General features: G+C 46.6%; 2 protein-coding genes across 2 annotated transcripts; one reads left to right on the forward strand and one right to left on the reverse strand.

Annotated features, from left to right (window-relative positions):
- Positions 1–9779: 9779 nt before the first annotated feature.
- LOC123426230 (putative oxidoreductase C1F5.03c) lies at positions 9780–11429 on the forward strand. Its single transcript, XM_045110029.1, has 2 exons — positions 9780–10645; positions 10814–11429. Exons 1-2 carry the CDS (start codon positions 9823–9825, stop codon positions 11203–11205), a joined length of 1215 nt encoding a protein of 404 aa, XP_044965964.1. The 5' UTR covers positions 9780–9822; the 3' UTR covers positions 11206–11429.
- A 114-nt stretch (positions 11430–11543) lies between these two features.
- On the reverse strand, positions 11544–22119 carry LOC123426231. Its single transcript, XM_045110030.1, has 4 exons — positions 21770–22119; positions 21518–21696; positions 12209–12317; positions 11544–12123 (listed from the first exon to the last, which is right to left on the reverse strand). The coding sequence occupies exons 1-4, from the start codon at positions 22067–22069 to the stop codon at positions 11827–11829; spliced, it is 885 nt and encodes a 294-aa protein (XP_044965965.1). The 5' UTR covers positions 22070–22119; the 3' UTR covers positions 11544–11826.
- Between the last annotated feature and the right edge of the window lie 703 nt (positions 22120–22822).

The following is a 22822-nucleotide window of genomic DNA, read 5'->3' on the forward strand; positions in this document are numbered from 1 at the left end:
TCATCACGTGAGTTGAGTATAGTTTCAGTGGTAAGCATCCCTATGCTAATCATATCATCTATATGATTCATGATCGACCTTTCGGTCTCATGTGTTCCGAGGCCATGTCTGCACATGCTAGGCTCGTCAAGCTTAACCCGAGTGTTCCGTGTGCGCAACTGTTTTGCACCCGTTGTATGTGAACGTTGAGTCTATCACACCCGATCATCACGTGGTGTCTCGAAACGACGAACTGTAGCAACGGTGCACAGTCGGCGAGAACACAATTTCGTCTTGAAATTTTAGTGAGAGATCACCTCATAATGCTACTGTCGTTCTAAGCAGAATAAGTTGCATAAAAGGATTAACATCACATGCAATTCATAAGTGACATGATATGGCCATCATCACGTGCTTCTTGATCTCCATCACCAAAGCATCGGCACGATCTTCTTGTCACCGGCGCCACACCATGATCTCCATCAACGTGTCGCCATCGGGGTTGTCGTGCTACTCATGCTATTACTACTAAAGCTACATCCTAGCAAAATAATAAACGCATCTGCAAGCACAAACATTAGTATAAAGACAACCCTATGGCTCCTGTCGGTTGCCGTACCATCGACGTGCAAGTCGATATTATCTATTACAACATGATCATCTCATACATCCAATATATCACATCACATCGTTGGCCATATCACATCACAAGCATACCCTGCAAAAACAAGTTAGACGTCCTCTAATTTTGTTGTTGCATGTTTTACGTGGTGACCATGGGTATCTAGTAGGATCGAATTTTACTTACGCAAACACCACAACGGAGATATATGAGTTGCTATTTAACCTCATCCAAGGACCTCCTCGGTCAAATACGATTCAATTAAAGTTGGAGAAACCGACACTTGCCAGTCCTCTTTGAGCAACGGGGTTACTCGTAGCGATGAAACTAGTCTCTCGTAAGCGTACGAGTAATGTCGGTCCAAGCCGCTTCAATCCAAAAAATACCACGGAATCAAGAAAAGACTAAGGAGGGCAGCAAAACGCACATCACCACCCACAAAAACTTTTGTGTTCTACTCGAGAAGACATCTACGCATGAACCTAGCTCATGATGCCACTGTTGGGGAACGTCGCATGGGAAACAAAAATTTTCCTACGCGCACGAAGACCTGTCATGGTGATGTCCATCCACGAGAGGGGATGTGTGATCTACGTACCCTTGTAGATCGTACAGCAGAAGCGTTAGTGAACGCGGTTGATGTAGTGGAACGTCCTCAGGTCCCTCGATCCGCCCCGCGAACCGTCCCGCGATCAGTCCCACGATCTAGTGCCGAACGGGCGGCACCTCCGCGTTCAGCACACGTACAGCTCGACGATGATCTCGGCCTTCTTGATCCAGCAAGAGAGACGGAGAGGTAGAAGAGTTCTCTGGCAGTGTGACGGCGCTCCAGAGGTTGGTGATGATCTCGTCTCAGCACGGCTCCGCCCGAGCTCCGCAGAAACGCGATCTAGAGGTAAAACCGTGGAGATATGTGGTGGGGCTGCCATGGCAAAGTTGTCTCAAATCAGCCCTAAAACCTCCGTATATATAGGTGGGAGAGGGGGGGCCTTGCCTTGGGGCTCAAGGAGCCCCAAGGGGGTCAACCGAGCCAAAGGGGGGAAGGACTCCCCCCCAAACCGAGTCCTACTTGGTTTGGTGGGTGGAGTCCTTCTTTCCTTTCCCACCTCCTCCTTTTTTTTCTTTTCTCTCTGATTTTTCTTCCAATGCGCATAGGGCCCTTTTGGGCTGTCCCACCAGCCCATTAAGGGCTGGTGCGCCACCCTCAAGGCCTATGGGCTTCCCCGGGGTGGGTTGCCCCCCCCCCCCCCCCCCCGTGAACTCGCGGAACCCATTCGTCATTCCCGGTAACTCCGAAAACCTTCTGGTAATCAAATGAGGTCATCCTATATATCAATCTTCGTTTCCGGACCATTCCGGAAACCCTCGTGACGTCCGTGATCTCATCCGGGACTCCGAACAACATTCGGTAACCAACCATATAACTCAAATACGCATAAAACAACGTCGAACCTTAAGTGTGCAGACCCTGCGGGTTCGAGAACTATGTAGACATGACCCGAGAGACTCCTCGGTCAATATCCAATAGCGGGACCTGGATGCCCATATTGGATCCTACATATTCTACGAAGATCTTATCGTTTGAACCTCAGTGCCAAGGATTCATATAATCCCGTATGTCATTCCCTTTGTCCTTCGGTATGTTACTTGCCCGAGATTCGATCGTCAGTATCCGCATACCTATTTCAATCTCGTTTACCGGCAAGTCTCTTTACTCGTTCCGTAATACAAGATCCCGCAACTTACACTAAGTTACATTGCTTGCAAGGCTTGTGTGTGATGGTGTATTACCGAGTGGGCCCCGAGATACCTCTCCGTCACACGGAGTGACAAATCCCAGTCTTGATCCATACTAACTCAACGAACACCTTCGGAGATACCTATAGAGCATCTTTATAGTCACCCAGTTACGTTGCGACGTTTGATACACACAAAGTATTCCTCCGGTGTTAGTGAGTTATATGATCTCATGGTCATAGGAACAAATACTGGACACGCAGAAAACAGTAGCAACAAAATGACACGATCAACATGCTACGTCTATTAGTTTGGGTCTAGTCCATCACGTGATTCTCCTAATGATGTGATCCAGTTATCAAGCAACAACACCTTGTTCATAATCAGAAGACACTGACTATCTTTGATCAAATGGCTAGCCAACTAGAGGCTTGCTAGGGACAGTGTTTTTTCTATGTATCCACACATGTAAATGAGTCTTCATTCAATACAATTATAGCATGGATAATAAACGATTATCTTGATACAGGAATTATAATAATAACTATATTTATTATTGCCTCTAGGGCATAATTCCAACACCTCCCACCTATATATAGTGGAGGCGAGAGAGGCTTTTGGCACCCCAAACCATAGTGCAGCGCTCTCTCTCTCTCAACCACTTCGTGACACCCTGCAGCTAGTTCGGTACGGCACGGCGAAGCCCTGCCAAAGTATCTCCACCACCATCACCGCTAAGTCGTCATGCTGTCGGAGAATTCAGGTACCTATGCGTCTCTCTTGCTGGATCAAGAAGGCGGAGATCATCATCGAGATGTACGTGTGCTGAACACGGAGGTGTCGTCCGTTCGATACTAGATCGGGACGGAGTTCGTGGGACGCTTGCGATTCGTATTGGGAATACGTTCGACTACGTCAACTGCGCTTATTAACACTTCTCGCTTAGTGATCTACAAGGGTATGTGGATCCGGTCCCCCCTCTCGTATATGATCATCATCATGATAGGTCTTGCGTGTGTGTAGGAAATTTTTTGTTTCCCATGCAACGTTCCCCAACACATACCTCAGGTGTAGTACGTTCGGACGACAGATGTTGTTTCGCCTCAGGTCAGGCGTAGCACGCTCGGACGGAGGAGGTTCTTCTGGTGAATTCGACGCGGCATTGGACGGTTCTTCGAAAGTTGCGACGCGACGTGATTTGTTCGGGATTTCAGCCAAGGGCTCGTTCTTATGGCATCCAAGTCCGTGTGAAGTCCGGGGTGGGTACTTGATGGATTCGTGTTGAAGAAGTTGTCTCGCACGAACACGGACACCGACTTCGACGCAATTCGGAAACAAACGACAGCAGAGGTCGGAGGTAGAGGATGCCGGGGTGGTACCAGAGAATATTGGGGACACACGGGGAGGGGAAGAGCAACATGGCAGTGGCAAGTCGGAGGGGAAGAGCAGCCACGCATCGCGGCGGCGCCGCCGGTGCCGTACGTGTTGAGTAAAGGTGTGGTCGTGTTTTTTTGGGGCCAACTGGTCGCTCGTACGTCCACACACGGATTTTGCTCGTGCGTATCTCTCCCTAATAATAAAGCACGTAGTGCTTCTGCCGTCCGTCGCGGCATTTTTACAAAAATGCCCCTGCTGTTTTATGTATTCAAACCGCAGTCCTTATGTAAGTGGATTAAAAAAATGTTTCAATTTTGCAAATTAATCTCTCCCCGTGGTCCATGTCTTCTTATCCACACATGCAACTCAGCTCTGTCCGCACGGCGAGCTGGAGCAGGGGGAGAGATGACCACGCGGCGAGGTGAAGCGGGGGAAGACTCGGGCAGGTCGGGGACGAGGCCTTGGAGGAGTCGGGTGCAGGTCGTCGGCGGTTGGCGCTCCGCTAGCAGGGTCGAGGCAGAAGGGAGCCGGTGCTGCGGTGGTCGGCGGGGCATGTTTGTGGGGCGAGGCGCGCCCGCGCTGTGCCATTGGCACTGGTCCGGACGGGAATGCGGCTGCCTGGAGGTGCTCATCCCCGTGCTCCTGAAGCCCCTCAAGAAGGCCCTGCCCGCGTGGTCCGAGTTTGCCGTCACCGGCCGCGTTCGCCATCCGTGAGCATGCGCCACCATTACCTGTCTGCCGCAGGCCACGTTCGCCGGCCATGAGCACCGTCACTGAAACTGATAATTTAATTCCTGAACCTTGAGGTGTTTTCAAGAAAGCATTGCCTACGATCTCTGAAAAATGAGGGTCGATGGATTTATTGGTGTTGTCATCGTTTTGCAGTTAGAATATCAGTATGATTCCCGTTCATTCCATATTTTCAGTTTCCATTTTCACTTCATTGTCTTTTGTTTTCCCCCATATGTAAGTTAGTACTAATTTATTGCAGTTCAGTGTTTTATATCTAAATTGTGCTTAGAAAATATGTTTCTGTTGGGTACCTTTTATGCCTTTTGATTTCTTTCCCCTTATCCTTCTAAGATCAATTATCTTTGTTCCTAAATCCTGTAACTGAATTTTACTTCTAATGAGGAAACTTTCAATCTTGAAAAGGTGATCTATTTGAATTAGTTCCATCATTTACATCTGTCAATGATCATCAAAACTAAACCAATGAAGGTGACATGAATTAGTCTTATCATTTCTGCTATTTGGTGATTGCATATGTGAGTATCTTATCAGAAATATGTATTTATATTTTTAGTTGTTCAATCTCATCACAAAACTACTTGTATATGCTTTTGCAGAGCTTGAAAGCCCACTTCGTGGCTTTGAGCAGACCTACAAGTCTTTGGACGACACTGCCATCTTCTTTGACCGATTCTCCATCCTAACATAAGTAGCAAAGTTCTGTGTCAAGTGATCAATTCCGTGTTGTGATCGTGTTTAATAATGATTTCAAGAGGGCTAACAATGCACTCTATTTTTCTATACTATGATATATATCACTCTTTTGAGATCAATGGGTCAAAATATTGCCCTGCTTAAACTCATAGAAGGCATTCGTGATTCAAGAAAAAGAAAAACACTTTTGCATAGAAACTGCAAATGCCAACAGCTGATGGTTGAAAAAACTAACAATAGGATATGTTCAGTCAGAACAAAACATTACAGTAATTCTCAGCGATGGGTATTAATTCCCAGAGATTGCATAACATTGGTCATAGGATACCTTATGATGGTAGCAATAACGGACTGGAGCAGATTTGGCTCCAAGTTATGTACGAGGTGCAAACCTGCTAGCCCTTCCATGTGAGCATAATTGGTAGTGGCAGCATGTCTCTGGGTAGGTATACTTCTTTTATGAGTCCAGGAGGTAGTGGCAAATATCAATCAGTGGTCGTACATTGCTAAATTTGCAGTGGTAGTGGTAGTGGCAGCATGTCTCCCTGGGTAGGTATACTTCTTTTATGAGTCCAGGAGGTAGTGGCAAATATCAATCAGTGGTCGTACATTGCTAAATTTGCAGTGTCCATGATTTTCCTCCATGTTCACCAGTTAAACCGTCTCGAACTGTAACTCGCAATTATAATTTCCGTTCCTCGGTAGGGATTAATGAAGCAATGGAGCAATGAACAATTCAACACAATTCTTGTCAGGCTTGATCGAGTCCTATATAACCAGTCGTGGTGTGAGGCTGAACCCAATGCCATGTTGCAGGCCCTCTCCTCTACTGAATCCGACCACTGTCATTTTCTCCTAACTCCTGACTCCAGACTCCAAGTTCAAGCCGCAGAGGAGTTTCCGTTGGAGAAATAGAAGGCATGGTCAGATAATTTTTTTGACTGATATCCGATTGAGAACTCTCATTGTGCATGAGATCATCCTACAGCTTGACATTAATAGAGACTATAGAAGTTTGACGTGGGAAGCGCACATCTTCAGGGCAAAATTGAAAATGATGAGTGTCTTGGTTCCCTGGAGAGATGTATTTGGCAGCAGCGCTCTAGCTTTCTTCCGCTCAAAGAAGGTGATTGCAACACCAGGTTTTTTTTCATTTAAAGTCTACTGTGAGCAGAACGAAAATTTGGATCCCTTCACTTCAGGTTGATGGCACTATTGCTTTGGACCAGAAATAAAAAGAGGAAGTGGTGTGGAACTACTTCGATCAACTTCTTGGAGTTTATTTGCCAAGGACCGCCACACTGAATTTTGACGTTCTTGGTTTTTAACCTTGTGAGCTGCTGGAACTAGAAGCACCCAAATTTTAGAGGAAATAAAAAAGGTCGTATTGGATATGCATCGTGAAAAGATGCCCGGACCGGATAATTTCACCTGTCTTTTTTCAGGAAATGTTGGGAATTCATCATGGGTGTTGAACGCTCCATTATTGTGATTCTACCAATAAAGAAAATAATCAGGTTGGTCAAGGTGAGGGGAATGTGCCCCCTCCAGTATTAAATTACATATGATACTATCTAATTAGATGCATGCTCACTAGAATGCCTCATTTTTCTTGTAATTTGCAAATTTAGCATTCTACCCACAAGACTTGCAGTTATCTCTGTTTAAATTAAGATTAGGAGAGTTGGCTAATCTCTTGTGCATACATACAGTGTATATTTCTCAACATGGAGAGTAACAAATTGTTCTATCTCTTTGGTGTTGGTATATAACATATTTTTTGTCTTTTGTCTATTTATTTCCTGTAATGTTTTGTTACGAGATTGTAAATTTAATATACATCGAGATCAATCTTTGATAGTATTCCGGTTCCAGTGGGAGTGAACGACCTTTTCAATAACATACTAATTTACAATATTAAGCTACAACCACTAGCTAGCCGTTGATTCCATAAACAAGTGCTATTCAAAGTAACACTGTTTCTGCTTTATTGCTCACTTTGGACTGCACTATAAACTAGACTTCGATGACACTGGTGGGGTGTGGTGTTAAAATAGAGGGCATAGATCTTGAGCGTGTATGCTATTTTCGTGGTTACTGACGACCAATTAATTCAAAATTTAACCATTTCTTACAACACTTGAACATTTCCATTATTCAGTGTATATCTATGACTAGAAACATAAGATGCCTTAGTCCGCAGCCCCAGGCAACATGAACCTCTACAGAAAATAATCTACTACCCCTATAAAAACAAGAGATGGGCAGGTCGAAATAATCAGACGCGTTCATAAAACAAATAATTCTCATTGCAATACATAGACTCCTTTTATTAGATTACATTTTTTGAAGCACGAAAAAATATGACATTTTTTAAGACCACTTGTATATTAAGATAAGACATGTTTTATTAAGCATGACAATGTACTAGGTTCAAGAACAAAGTTTTGGGTTTAGGATAAAACTATTCTAGATTTTTAGAAGATTGTTATAAACTCACAAGAAAAAATCCTAACTTTAGGAAGTTAATTATCCATGTTTTTGGTTCTTGGTTAATAAGCTGGCCACCATAGTTTTTTATTTTTAAAACAAGCTAGTTAAAATAGTTGATCCAATAGATTTTCGGTCCTTATGTATCTCAGAGTACATACGCCTCGTATTAACATCGGACAATAAATACACCACCATGAGTGGAGGTGGAGGTGAGAATAAAACTAACAAAGCCACAAACCAAACAATGCAAACATTTGTTAGCCATTTTGCAAAGATGGTAAGATGAAAGCATAATTCTTCATGTTGAGATTAGTTGATGTGGGTCATAAATCAAACAATTAATCGTGTAACAGGCGATGGTTAAAGGGTGTGATGATTTTTTTTCCGATGTAACGCACGGGCATTTTTACTAATACAAAACAATGGCTCGCCCAGGCTCAACATGCAGTTACGGACCAAGTGTAAGAGGCCGTGAACGAAATAAGAAATTTTAACATCGTTTAATGCCTACGTGAGGCGAAAACATATATAACGACGTGATTCTAAAAGGCCATATATGACGGTGAGCGGATAGAAGCGACAGCCCCTAAAAATAAAGATTAGGTAAAGATTGAATATACTTTATTTTGTTTTCTGTTACAACGCACTGTCAAACTTTTGAATTATGTAAACTAAACTAGCGTTATATTTTAAAAGAATAAGAGGGTGCTTGGATACGTTTTAGTCCCATGACTAAAAGTAATGAGACTAAAACTTGCTAGCCTCAACCATGGTTGGATCCAAGTACTAAAGAGACTAAAATCAAGTTAATGAGCATTTATTATCCTCCAAACCCTCGAATCCAGAACTTGCAAGATGAGTTAAATGAGGAGAGAGAGGACTAATGCACATTTTAGTAGGGGTACCCCTGACTAAAAGATTTTAGCCTCAAGACTAGTTTTAGCCTCTCTTTAGTCAGGGGTGCTTGAAACTTTAACCTCTTAAAGAAACTAGTTTTAGTCTTTTGGATCCAAGCACCCTCTAAGGTAGGTCGGTCGCTAGGATCAAAAAATGTCTGCACGGTTGAGTGCGAATAAGGTAGGCCGGTCGCTAGGAGCAAAAAATGTCCGCACGGTTAGGTGCAATCCAAACACAAGAAAGGACGAGCGACAAACTGAGAGCAACTCTAATGGGGCTACTTATTTTATCCGCTGCCGTCCATTTGTGTCGGCGCGGACATAAAAAGCAGCCCAACGTATCGACTCATTTTGAAAACATGTCCGTTCTACGTCCACGCCGACCATTTTCGGCTCAAATTTGGGACTGGAATGCGTCGACGCGGACGCGCGCGCCCCTTCGGTGCTCGCCCAACCACCGCGGTCAACATAATTTATGACGACCGCCCTCTTCGGGTCCATGAGTCAGCGACCGTGGTCGGCCTTTTTTAACTCGAGCGTGCGGTGGGGTTCGATCATCTGCTTCCAGAATCCTCCCCGCCCCCATCGCGCCGCCCCTATGTTTCCTCGTCGACGACCCAGCAGCCATGGACAACGGCGACAACCTCGTCGTTTATGCCCGCGTGATGCTTCCACAAGAGGTCGCCTACCTGCAGGCTAAGAGGGCTATGCGGCAGGCGCACGAGCGCGCCCGTGCTACGACCGGCTTCTTCCAGAACACCCTCGTCGTTCACTCCCGCACGCTTCTTCCAGAGGAGTCCGCCTACCTTCATGCTAAAATGGTGTCGCGCCTCGCGAACGAGCGCGCCCATGCTGCGCCACCGTCGACACTAGCACAGCCCGCCCCCGCTCCTGCACAGCCCGACCTCGCCGCCGCCGCCGAGGACGCCTAGGGTTTCTTCTTTTTTCATTTATAAAATTTAACGCATGGACTCTCGTCAGTCTTCGTGACCGGTTTTTAATGTTTAATTGTGCATGTTTGATGCACGCCGGTAAAAAATTGGATCGAATCAGTGTTGGACGCATGCGCTGACCCAAACGTCGAAGCAAACGTTTGTGTCCGACTGTTCGATCCAAACGGACAAAAAACGGATAAAATCGTCATCCGTTTGAATCGACCCGTTGGAGTTGTCCTGATGATCCATTCATTAAACGGATAAAAAAAGATAAAACGGGGGACCCGTTGGAGTGTTCCGATAATGGGCACATAGGGAAGCGGTAGCAAAGATTCCGATGCAGGTTTGTGAACACGCCCGCAGGCCCAAATCCGGAGACATGGCAAGCGCGCCCCCCGCCGCGCCGCCCCGCCGCGTGGTGGTCTGCGGCGGTGGCGTTGTCGGCGCTTGCACGGCGTATTTCCTCTCCACCCACCCCGCCTTCCCCACCGTGCCGACGCTTGTCGAGAAGTCCTCCCCCGCTTGCGCTGCCTCAGGCAAGGCGGGCGGCTTCCTGGCCCTCGACTGGAGCGACTCCAACCCCGCACTCTCGGCGCTGGCGCGCGCATCCTTCGGCCTCCACCACCGCCTCGCTGCTGCCCTCGACGGCGCCAACGCGTACGGTTTCCGCCCTGTCCACACCCTCTCCATCTGCCTCCCCTCTCAGCCGGAGGAGCCCCTCTCACCGCACCCACTCCTCCCTTCCTGGGTCGACCCCTCTGCCTCCGCCGCGCCACCACGCCAGCTCGGAACTCCGGACACCACCGCGCAGGTCCATCCGGGCCTCTTCACCAAGGCCGTCCTCGCCGCGTCCGGCGCCGAGGTGGTCATCGGCGAGGTGGAGCGCGTGGTGGTCCGCCAAGGGGAAGGGCGTGTGGTCGGCGTTGCGGTGAAAGGGCGCGGTGTGGTGGACGCGGATGCCGTGGTGCTCGCCCTCGGCCCTTGGTCTGGGCGTTTCGAGATGGTCAAAGAGGTGTTGGACGTGTCCGGGCTCAAGGCGCACAGCATCGTGCTCCGGCCGCGCAACCCCGACAAGATAACACCGCACTGCCTGTTCCTGAGCTACCAGCCGGAGCCCGGCGCCAAGATGCTCGACCCGGAGGTCTACCCGCGCCCCACGGGTACGCAGTTCAAGCTCAATTACACGCGTGCATCAAAGTCAAACCACCCATGTTTACACATGTATTCATTTGAGCTGCTAAAACTTCATATATTATGATACAGAGGTAGTAAAAAAGAAAAGAAAAATGCTTACACATGTACGCTTGTTGCTGTTTGTCCTTGAACAGGGGAGGTGTACATCTGCGGAATGAGCAAGGACGAGCAAGTTCCAGATGATCCGGCAACGATTGCCGGGGAGCCTGACTCCATTGCAATGCTTCATAAGATTGCTGGGAGGGTGTCCAGCCAGCTCAAGACAGAGGAGGGCGCAGAGGTAGTCGCGGAACAGGCCTGCTACCTCCCGTGCACCGATGACGGGCTGCCGGTCATTGGGGAAATGCCCGGGGTGAAGGGATGCTACGTTGCAACCGGGCACAGCTGCTGGGGGATCCTCAATGCTCCAGTTACCGGTGCAGCACTCGCCGAGCTCATCCTCGATGGGCAGGCCAAGATCGTTGATCTTGCGCCCTTCAGCCCGGCAAGATTTCTCAACAACAAGAAGAGCAGGCGCGGAGTGTAATGTGATCCGAGGTTCCTGCCAAACTTGGCAACCGAATAAAAAGATACTCCTACGTATCCTCGCTTGTAACCTGTCCGAGGAGGGGACACCAAATCAAATAATGTACGGATAAATAAACCTACACCAAATCAAATAATGTACGGATAAATAAACCTTCAACACTTACTGTCGAGTGTTGTAGAGATGGATAGATCCTGTTTTATCTGATGATGTGTGTTCTATTCCCTCTGTTTTTTTTTTTTGAAAGAATGTTCTATTCCCTCTGTTCTTAAATATTTTTATTGTTTTCTTCAACAAGTATTGTGATACAAAGGGAGTACATGTTACGTTATCTGAGATAAACGAGCCAACATTTTGCAGACTTGAACTGCAACTACACTCCCACAGTGCTGCATCATCATGAGCAGAATGATACTTTGAAGTTTACATCAAACACGTGAAACATAACATCGCACTATTACGTGTTCTAGCAGTTATCAGATATCTGTGTCGTACGATAACCCTAGGATGCAGCTCCCAAAATGAACAGCCATTGCCAGTGTTACACTATCTTCACCACATCAACTTGTTCATCTTTCACACTCAAAAAAAATAAAAAAAATGTTCATCTTTCTAATGTTTTCAGTCCAAGTATAGGGTTGCCTTCCTCACCGCATCAAATGAGGTTTGCAGCCTCCAATCTCTCTGTTTCCTGTTCAACGGCCTCCCTTTCCCAGCCCGGTTCTCGTTGACGTCCGCGAGCTTCCAAACACAGTGTTCTGTCTGAATGTCTACTGACTCGAGCATGAAGATACCATCCACCTGATCCGAAACAAGGCCATCACCTTCAGCAAGGTATTGTACCCTCATTGCCATATCTTTGAAGCGATCCAGATCACCCGGCACCTTCAGAAGTCGCTCTGCTCCTGGTGATGAGATCTGAAACACAAGATTAATTCTTCCTAAGTGCTTGCAAAATTTAGGAGCAGCCATTGTGTAAGAAATTTTTGGCGGGCTGACTTGCCTCAAGAGCCAGGTCCAGGGGTATTTCGCCTCTTTCGATTATCTCATCCAATTTTTGCTTATAGAGTCTATTGAAATTCTCTATTTCCTCTATACCAGGGCACCCATACCTGTAGAAATTTCTCACACAGCTAAGGAAATAAGATTGCCATTTTGCCCATATCAGTTTCAAGATAAACAGCCTATTCAGATCAGGTTAGATGGAGAAAACATTTTGGTGGTAGCAATCTACTCAACATTCAACATCACTAACGCAACAAGGCACAACGCTGCAATGAAGACAGCCTGCAAGGCTGCAACCATGCACAATAACCAGTACTATCTCTGTTCTTAAATATAAAACTTTTTAAGAGATTTCACTATGGACTACATACGAAGTAAAATAAGTGAATTTACATTCTAAAGTATGTCTATATACATCCGTATGTAGAATCTCTTAAAAGACTTATATTTAGGAACGGAGGGAGTAGGTGGTAGCCATAGGAATTTTGACATGGAATTTTTTTGGGCATTAACTAGTCTAAGTGAACAGACAGAAAAGTAGGTACTACTTGATAACCTAAAATAAGGATCTATTCTCACACAAACATCAGCCTGACTCCATGGTTACGAAGCAGTACTGCTGAGACTAGGGCGATCAGGCGATGCCACCCGAGGCGATCGGCCAGGCCACCGGTGAGATTCCCGCTGGGAGGGTCCCGAGGCGATCGGCCAGGCCACCGGTGAGATCCCTGCTGGCAGGGCTCCTCAGGCAATCGACCGTGCGATTGGTGAGATCCCCGCCGGCGGGGAGAGCGGCTGGGAGATCGGATCAGATAGATCTGATGGCGCAGGAGGTACACCCACGGCATCTCATCGTCGGTGGGAGATCTCCTATGTGGACAAAGCGCTGGATTCAAGATCCGAGTGTCGAGGATTCCTCTATCTCCACCAGGGTTCACGCTGGATAACGGTGAGAGTTGATGAAAATGACATCTTGACAGGAAAATATTTGCAACAACGCGAGATTCTCAAGGAGGGGTCAGAGGTGGAGATCGGTGGATTCCTTGTGTCCGTGAGGAATCCATGGACACCGAGAAAGATCAACATCGAGCCGGCCACGGTATGTGATCTTACCACTAATTCTACTCGGGTTGGAGGCCGTTTTGGGGTCTTGGCTGACCAGGATGAAGAAGATGAAGATGGGGAAGGATCGGACACCCCTTCGTTTGATGATCTTGTGAGGTGCAACCCCAACTTGATGCTGCCGGCTACGGTCATGCATGGTAGTAAGGCTGCATCAAATATTCATATGGTGAAGAAGAAGACCGGAACGGCTAGGGGGATTAAACCATGGATTGGACCGATCCCGAAGGTAAATCTTCCGCTCTTTACTCTTTCAGATTTATTCAATCAAGAATGTTGGAATCTAGTCAAAAAAAAGAAGAAGAAACGCTGCATCGCCGCTCCGCCGACGCCGGCGCCGGCGATGGATCATTCAGTGCGCGATTCCAGGAGGATTTTTTTGAGCTCGTTAGGCGTCGGTTGCGGGCCTGAGGAGAAACTACCAGGTTTGGGTTTTGTGGAACCTGGGTATATGGCCCAGGATGAAGCCCAAGCCTGTGTCGAAATTCCTTCATGCTTTGTTGATGTAGCGTTGGAGTCTTTGGATCAGGCTGAAGCCCATGTTATCGTCGCCGCATTGGAATCTTTGGATCAGGCCGTAGCCCATGATAGCGTCGCTGACCTGCCATGCAAGATCGTCGTACCGCACGAGATTAGTCTCCTGCCGTCAGGGACTAGGGTTCCTTCGCGATCTAACAAAGGTTTCCCTACGATGAAGTCGGGAAGGGCGGCACGTATACCTCCCGTCAGGGCTTCTTCGGGAGTCATGGCAGGCCGGGGCCATCCCCAGCAGCCGCCTACAGCGCAGCCCCCTCCTGCGACGAGCGCGCTCGTCGGGGCAGGGAAATCGCCCTCCCCTGTCGGCTGCAAGGACTGCCGCTTCTGGCGCGTCGGCTGGCGTCCAGGCTTTGGTCGAGGTCAACAGACAGCAGCCGCGGGGTCGATGGGGCGATGATGGGGTCAACGCATAAGGTGATGACCAGCACTGAGGTTCTTCCTCCTCGGGTGGTGGGCGTGGCTACGCATGGCAGAATAATGGTGGAGGAGGCGGTATTGGGTTCAATGCACTGCCTGGCAAATTTGTGTCAGGGATATCAGGTCCCCCAAATCCGAAGAGAGGTGGTTTTGGACAGGGCTGGGGTGGTAGAGGGGGAGGAAGGAAGCCGAAGCCTCCTATACCTCCTCAGGATGCTCCTATGGAGAGAGATGACCCCAACAAGGTACCAGCAAAGGAGGCGGGCAAGGATGCTAGTCTCATCCAGGGTCATGGCAATGAGGCTGATCCTAATCCGGTCGATAAGAGTATTGCTAATGGCAAAGGGGAAGGAGGTGATAGGCCCTCCATATGGGCGCGCAAGAAGGAGAAGATGACGTGTTATAGTGTTATAGATGCAGTGAGACGGGACATTTTGTTTCTGAATGCAAGGCTGAGCTTTGTGACTTTTGCTTGAAGCCCAAGCATGGCACGGCTAAGTGCCCTCTTACAATCGGGCAAATGCCGGTGGTGACCGTCTATGGTGTCTGTTGTCAGGAACTGATGTTCTTTGAGTCGCCGGCTGTTACGGCGACGGTTCACACGCCGGATGCAGGTTTCACTAGTACTGTTACTGTCGCTCGTGGAACTATGACTGTTGAGCAGGTGGTGCAGCAGCTAAGGGAGCTGGTATCTTCCACTTTTAGGTGGGAACCTGTTTTGATTGCAGAAAATGTTTTCAAGGTCGTTTTTCCTACCAAAGAGGATTTGGCTCGTCTGCTCAAGTTTGGCATGTGCAAAGTGCCTAGCACTAGCTGTGTGCTTGAGTTTGATGCCTGGAAGAGTGAGGAGCCACAAGGAGTGCCTCTACCGCAGATTTGGGGTCGCCTCACGGGAGCCCCGTCCAAGGCGATCAATGACTTTCTGGTTACTTGGAGCTTGGGGTCGCTCATTGGAAGACAAAAGAAGTGGAAATGGTGTTCACTAGAGCTAAAGGTATTGCGAGGTTGCTGGTTAGTGTGATTGATATTGAGCTAGTTCCGGATGAGGTTGTATGGACTCCTGCGGGAATGCGATATACTCTCCAGCTCGAGATTGAGAGTCCTCCGCTTTTCGATGAGGGTGTGACGGATAAGGACGTCCATATGACGGATGGAGATGATGCTGCTGGTTCAAGGGAGTCAGGAAAAGATCATCAACCGCCTGTGAACACTAAGGAGCCGAACCACACACTGTCTTCACCGAAGTCTGGTGCAGGGGGTAATCGCTCGGCTAAGGCACCTATGGACGAGCCGCGGTTTGGCTCTTTTGAACCCTCTTCCGCGTCAGCTAGGATTGGAGGAGCACGTGGCGCGGCGGATAAAGATGGCTGCTTCGGTCTACGCTGCCTAGGTATCCAGGGAAGAACCCACGGAGTATGGCTGATCTTACTATCACGCAAGCTAGGCAGGTGCTACCGGCTGTGTCGTTGGGGGAGTATTTGGCAGGCGCTAGAACTGCTGGCAGCCTGGCGCTCGATGGAGGCGCTACTTCTAGCGCTCAACCTCCAGCCGCAAGATCAGTGGATACGCTGGCGCCGGAGGTAGGTGTGCACTCGAGCCCATCATCTTCTCTGACTACTGCACCGGTCCTTGAGGAGGGTTTAGAAACGCTGTCGACGGTGGACACGGCGAGTGCACATGTGGCGGCAACTGAGCTAGGTGTTGCACAGTTCTCTGTTGAGGAAGTTATAGCATTTGGAGGTATTCTGAATCCGTCGACCCAAGATAGAAGGTCCAGTCAGCGGATCCAGAATCAGCCAGATGCGGACGACTTGCAGATGGGACGTGCAATGCGGGCTGCAAAAATGAAGGATGCTGAAAATTCGACAGGTATGACAATTAACACAGACCATTCCATTCTTCATTTTTCACCGAATGAAATTATAGATAATGCTGCTTCGATTGGGGTTACATTGGGTACTACGAGTAAAGAAGTTTCGAAATCCATTAATAACCTATTAGACTTAGAAGTTGATAGGGCTTTAGACATTATTCGGAACTTAGCTGCAGTGCAACCAATGAAAGATTCTGAGATCACTAAAATGGGGGGGGGGGGGGGGCTGAATTTGCTTTGTGACAATCTAGCCCCAACGGATGATCTAGAGGAGGGAGATGATGATCTTCATGATCAATGCTTACCCAATGGGCAGCTTCGTGATGTTGGCTCAGAAATACCTGGTTATATGGACCAGGTGTTTGCTTCTGAAAAACCAAAACGGACGTGGAAACGGAAAGTGTATCCGGTTTCCGCAGTGCGTAGAAGTGCTAGATTTAAGACTGCGAAAAAATTCTATGGTGAAACATGAGAGGAATTTTCTGGAATAGCAGAGGTCTGAGAGACTTGGCTAAAATTAGGTTCCTAGCAGAGACAACTTTAGAGCACAATCTTGATTTTATTGCGCTAATGGAGACAGGGCGGGATAATTTCACATCGCAATTCCTAAGCTCTTTATCAGCAGGAGTTGAATTCGACTGGCACTGTCTCCCTCCAAGAGGAAGGTCCGGTGGGATCTTACTTGGAGTCCGTTGTGACACCCTTCAATTGCGCGAAGTGGTGTCGGGGGAGTTTACGGTCAAATTTAGGATTCGATCTAAGGGTGATGGGTTTCAATGGGCTCTTGTTGCTGTTTATGGTGCAGCTCAGGCGAAGCATAAATCCGACTTCCTTGTTGATCTGGTTAGGATTTGTGACGAGAAATTACCATTGTTGGTAGGGGGTGACTTCAATATCATCAGGAGGGCTGATGAAAAAAAAATGGTAATTTCGATGGCAGATGGCCATTTATGTTTAACACAATCATAGAGAGCCTGGACCTCAGGGAGATTGATCTTTCAGGTCGGAAATATACCTGGGCTAATTCTCTACAAAATCAGACCTTTGAAAAGCTGGACAGGGTGCTTACTAGCATTGATTGGGAACAGAAGTTCCCGCTAGTAACGGTTCGAGCGCTTCAAAGGGCGATATCTGACCACACTCCACTTTTGCTAGACTCTGGTAATGCCACTCACATGGGAAAAAAAGATGGTTTTTCCTTTGAATCTAGCTGGCTCACACGTGAGGGCTTTATGGACATGATTGCTAGGGAATGGAACAAGGAAGTGGGGGGAGTCAAATGTGGACAGATGGCAAAACAAGATCCGACATCTTAGACAATATTTACGAGGCTGGGCTAAGAATGTCTCTGAGATGTATAAGGATGAGCAAGACAGGCTTCTCAAACTTATAGATGATCTGGATCGTAAGGCAGAGACCTGCCTGTTGGATGAAAACGAACGGTCCTCGAAGAACGAGGCTGAACAAAGAGTACGAGTCCTCCTTAGAGAGGAGGAAATGAAATGGGCACTTAGAGCCAAAGTAAGGGCAATCCTTCATGGGGACAATAATACCAAAAAAATTCACTTAATTGCAAATGGCAAACATAGGAAAAAGAGGATTCTGCAGCTTGAGCGGGATGAGGGTACAATAGTAGGTCATGAGAATCTAAAATTGTATATCTCAAACTATTATAAACAGTTGTTTGGTGCTCCGGATCATAGTTTTGTGTCTATGGATGAGCATCGAGTTGAGGATATCACTCAAGTCGGAGAGGCCGATAATGAGAGTTTATCTGCCCCATTTTTAGAGAAAGAGGTGTTGCAGGCTATTGAGGGGATGAAGAACGGAAAAGCTCCCGGGCCAGATGGGTTTCTGACTGAGTTTTATAAGAAGTGTTGGCATATTATCAAGAAAGACCTTATGTCAATGTTTCATGATCTGTTATGTGGACACTTACAACTCTTTCACCTAAATTTTGGTACCATTACGTTGTTACCAAAGAAGGAGGGTGCCACACGGATTGAACAATTTCGTCCGATTTGTTTGTTAAACGTTAGCCTCAAAATTTTCACGAAGGTGGGAACGGATAGGCTAACTAAGATGGCCCATTCGGTGGTGCAATCTACGCAGACGGCATTTATGCCTGGACGTAACATTCTAGAAGGGGTCGTGGTCTTACATGAGACTCTGCATGAGATACACTCCAAGAAACTTGACGGAGTGATATTCAAAGTAGATTTTGAAAAAGCATACGACAAAGTGAAATGGTCTTTCCTGCAACGAACCTTACATATGAAGGGGTTTGGTGAGATATGGCGCAAGCATATCGACTGTTTTATAAAAAAAGGAAGTGTTGGTATTAAAGTAAATGATGATATGGGTCATTTCTTTCAGACACTGAAGGGTCTTAGACAAGGTGACCCTATGTCTCCTATTTTATTTAACATTGTTGCAGATATGTTGGCACTCATGATCAGGAGAGCCAATGAGGAAGACCTTGTAGGGGGGCTAGTACCACATCTACTGGATGGGGGTGTCTCTATTCTACAGTATGCAGATGACACGATCCTTTTTATGGAACATAATCTTAAAAAGGCCAGAAACATGAAACTCATCTTGTGCTTATTTGAACAGCTATCTGGGCTGAAGATTAATTTTAACAAAAGTGAACTGTTTTGTTTTCGAGGGTAGCGCCGATTGAAGAGAAGCTGGTCCAGCATCGTCTCAGATGGTTTGGACATATTCAACGGAGGCCACCGGAAGCGCCGGTGCATAGCGGACGGATAAAGCGTGCTGAGAATGTTAAGAGGGGTCGTGGTAGACCAAACTTGACATGGGAGGAGTCCGTTAAGAGAGACCTGAAGGTTTGGAATATCGACAAAGACTTAGCCATGGACAGGGGTGCGTGGAAGTTAGCTATCCACGTTCCAGAGCCATGACTTGGCTTCGAGATCTTATGGGTTTCAACTCTAGCCTACCCCAACTTGTTTGGGACTGAAAGGCTTGGTTGTTGTTGTTGTTGTTGTTGAACTTTTTTGTTTTGAAAACGCAAAAGCAGAACAGCTCACTTATAATCAACTTTTCGGTTGTGAAAATGGTAATTTACCTTTCACGTACTTAGGGATCCCTATTCACCACCGAAAGTTAACAAATAAGGAGTGGAAATGTATCGAAGACCGATTTGAAAAAAAAAATAAGCTGCTGGAAAGGCAAGCTTTTATCCTATGGAGGACGTTTGGTACTTGTTAATTCTGTATTATCAAGCATGCCCATGTTTCTTCTATCCTTTTTTGAAGTACCAGTTGGGGTGCGAAAAAGGTTGGATTTCTATCGGTCTAGGTTTTTCGTTTTTCTGGCAGAGTGATGAGGTAAAGACCAAGTATAGGCTGACTAAATGGGACATTATCTGCAGACCAAAGGACCAAGGAGGTTTGGGGATTGAGAATTTAGAGGTTAAAAACAGATGTCTGCTTAGCAAATGGTTGTTCAGATTATCTGTGAAAACAGAAGGTATGTGGGTACAAATTCTGAAGAACAAGTACCTACAACACAAGACCTTATCTTAGGTCACCACGAGACCAGGTGACTCTCCCTTCTAGAAGGGTTTGATGAGGTCTAGAACAGCATTTTTTAACAGAACTAGGTTTATCATTGGAAATGGTGAATTAACTAGATTTTGGGAAGATACATGGCTAGGGCGGGAGCCCTTGGCTCTTCAGTATCCGCAGCTGTACAATATTGCCCAACGTCGACAGGCGTCCGTTGCGACGGTATTGAGTGAGACTCCTCTAAATATTCAGTTCCGTAGAGCCTTGATTGGTGACAGATGGACTAGATGGCTGCATCTAGTTAGAAGGCTGATGGACATTAGCCTTTCTGACTGCCCTGATAGAGTTCAATGGAGGTTGACCACTAATGGTATATTTACTGTAAAATCTATGTATGTGCACCTCATAGATTCTTCGCCTATTCCAAAATCCATGCATATATTGAAGGTCAAAGTTCCCCTTAAGATAAAAATCTTCATGTGGTTTGTTCACAAAGGAGTTATCTTAACTAAGGACAACTTGGCCAAGCGTAATTGGAAAGGAAATCAAAGATGCAACTTCTGTCAGAATAAAGAAACTATTAAACACCTCTTTCTAGATTGCCCTATGGCTAAACTTATATGGCGCTCGATCCATATTGCGTTCAACATTAGCCCTCCTACTAGCATTAACATGTTGTTTGGGACGTGGTTGATGGGGGTCAATGTTGAATATACTAAACTTATTCGTGTTGGTACCTGTGCACTATTATGGGCTGCATGGAACTGCAGAAATGATTTAGTGTTTAACAGACAAAGCTATACTCACTTTTTGCAGGTTATCTTCAGGGCTACTGCCTTGATCCGCACGTGGTCCTTACTCACTCCTAGCCAGGGAACCTTTGGTTACTGGGTGTGCCCGATGGAAGATGGTAGCTCGGGGTATCTTCAACCGGTTTGGATGGCGACATATTAATAGGATAGATGACTAGTCATCTAGGCCTATTTCCATTACCGGTTGCGGCGCGATAGACGCCTTGTATCTTTTTCTTTTTCAAGAACGCTTTGTACTTGTTTCAGACTGGTTTCATACTTAATAAAAGGCTGCATGCATCACTCGATGCAGAGTCCGGGGCGATGCCTCCTTTTCTAAAAAAAACTTGAAGTGTCTAAGTTTACAAATGTCATGCTGCAGGCGAAAAATCGGAGACTGAACTCTGAACGAAAAAAGAGAGGAGCTACCTATATTGTCATCGTACATCATGGTGGAATGACAATGGGCAAAATTAAAGGGGTTACTGAAGATTATGTGAAACACACAATTGCCAGAACGTTATCACTTCTAAATTTCCGCCAAAGGGCACCAAATAGTACTGTATGATATATGCTTGCCGGTACCATTTTCTATTATTTCCCATCGATGGCACATCATACAGCCATTGGATTTTCACTTTAAGGGTACCCATATCCTAACTAATTCAATATGGAGAAAATGTTTTCGGGTTTTGAGTAAAGTATGAATATCAAAACCACGAATGTTTGAGAGAAGCCACACTCAATCATATCAATACAGATAAGTAAAATAACCCGCATTTCGACTAAAGAGAAGCCGAACATGGCTTGTGGCTGAAGTCTAAGGAGCCAGCTGTGAGATGTGACTGGATTTGACATTGATTAAGCCTTAAGGCAACTGCATTGGATGACCATTTCAGCAGACAATTTATTCACTGATGTGATTTTACACCGACAGTCTACTTTGTTCATGTGCAAGTGCATCATTACAGCGAGAAAATGAAAGCCAGCAAGAAATGCCTGCCTCCAACTAGACAGACAGTTGTAAACTCACGAACCTGCTGGTGAGCTTGTCCAGCCGCACGTAGACGTATCCCTTGGGCGACACCTTGAAGGCGAACATGGCAATGTCATCGCCAAAATGCTCGCCAAGAATCTCCTCGGCCGCCAAAAGAGCGCGCGCGCCCCACTTGACGTCCCGCAGGACGACACCGCCGCCGTCGCCGCCATCACCGATCTGAAACGTACCAAGGAGTCAAGAGCAGGCCGGGCAGCATTTGGGCGAGCGTGCACCAGGCCAGCCGAAATACCTCAGCATCGGCCCCTTCGTCTTCATCCTCCTCCCACTCCGCCACACACTCCTCCTCCTCCCCAGAGCCCTCGTCGCCTGGGCCAAGGCCCGCTATACTCGACACGAAGCGCGTCTGCGCCGCGGATACGGCCCCGCCGCATGAAGTAGGAAGGATGCTCCTGGGGCAGGCGGTGTAGGAAGCGTGCCGAACGGCGCTGCGGAGGCAGGACGAGGAAGCGGCAGCCACGGCGGCGCGAGGACATTTGGTCGAGCACCTAGCGAGCAGCGAGCGGAGCGCCTGGGCGAGGGCGTGCGCCATCCCTCGCACAAGTTGGTTGAATTTGCCTTCGCCTCTTACGGATGTCTCGGTTTGGGTCAGACCATCAGACTTACAGCATCACTATCACTAGTAATGTCCTTAAATTCTTAAATCTTTAAAATTAACTTTTTTACGGGTTTAAACAGAAAAAAATAAAGAATCTTTCCTAATCTCTCCTCAATAATTTAATTTAATTCTCCCCTGATAATAAAGCATGCATTGCTTCTGACGTCCGTCGTGACATTTTTGCAAAAACACCCCTATAGTTTCATCTAATTAACCGGCGGTACGTTTTTAAGTGAGGCTAAACCGTTTTTCACATTTTACATAAAACCCCCTTACTTTCATGCTAAATAACCCGCAGTCCAAGTTATATTCAGAACGAATCGTTTTTTAAATTTTTTACATACACCCCTCACATATGCGTTAATAACCTCGAAGTCCATTCAGAATAAATATGTATTTTCAAATAACAATATCTTTTAAACCGTAAATCCAATTTAAACATGTTATATATGAAACTTGATTAGAAAAATGTGTAGAGTTTGAATATGTTGTTATTTTACATATTAAATATTTTAAAAAAATACTATTTAGGATACAATGCTAATCAATATTTGTCTTTATTTCGTACCGACTATTTGTATTGTAACATGTTAACTTAAGCATCAATGTTTGAAAAAAATTATAATCTTTGTACATGATATACTTGCACTAGGTTCTTTCTTTGTACATATTTTATAATCTAAGACC

This window comes from Hordeum vulgare, chromosome 2H (assembly GCF_904849725.1).
Source record: "Hordeum vulgare subsp. vulgare chromosome 2H, MorexV3_pseudomolecules_assembly, whole genome shotgun sequence".
Taxonomy (NCBI): domain Eukaryota; kingdom Viridiplantae; phylum Streptophyta; class Magnoliopsida; order Poales; family Poaceae; genus Hordeum; species Hordeum vulgare.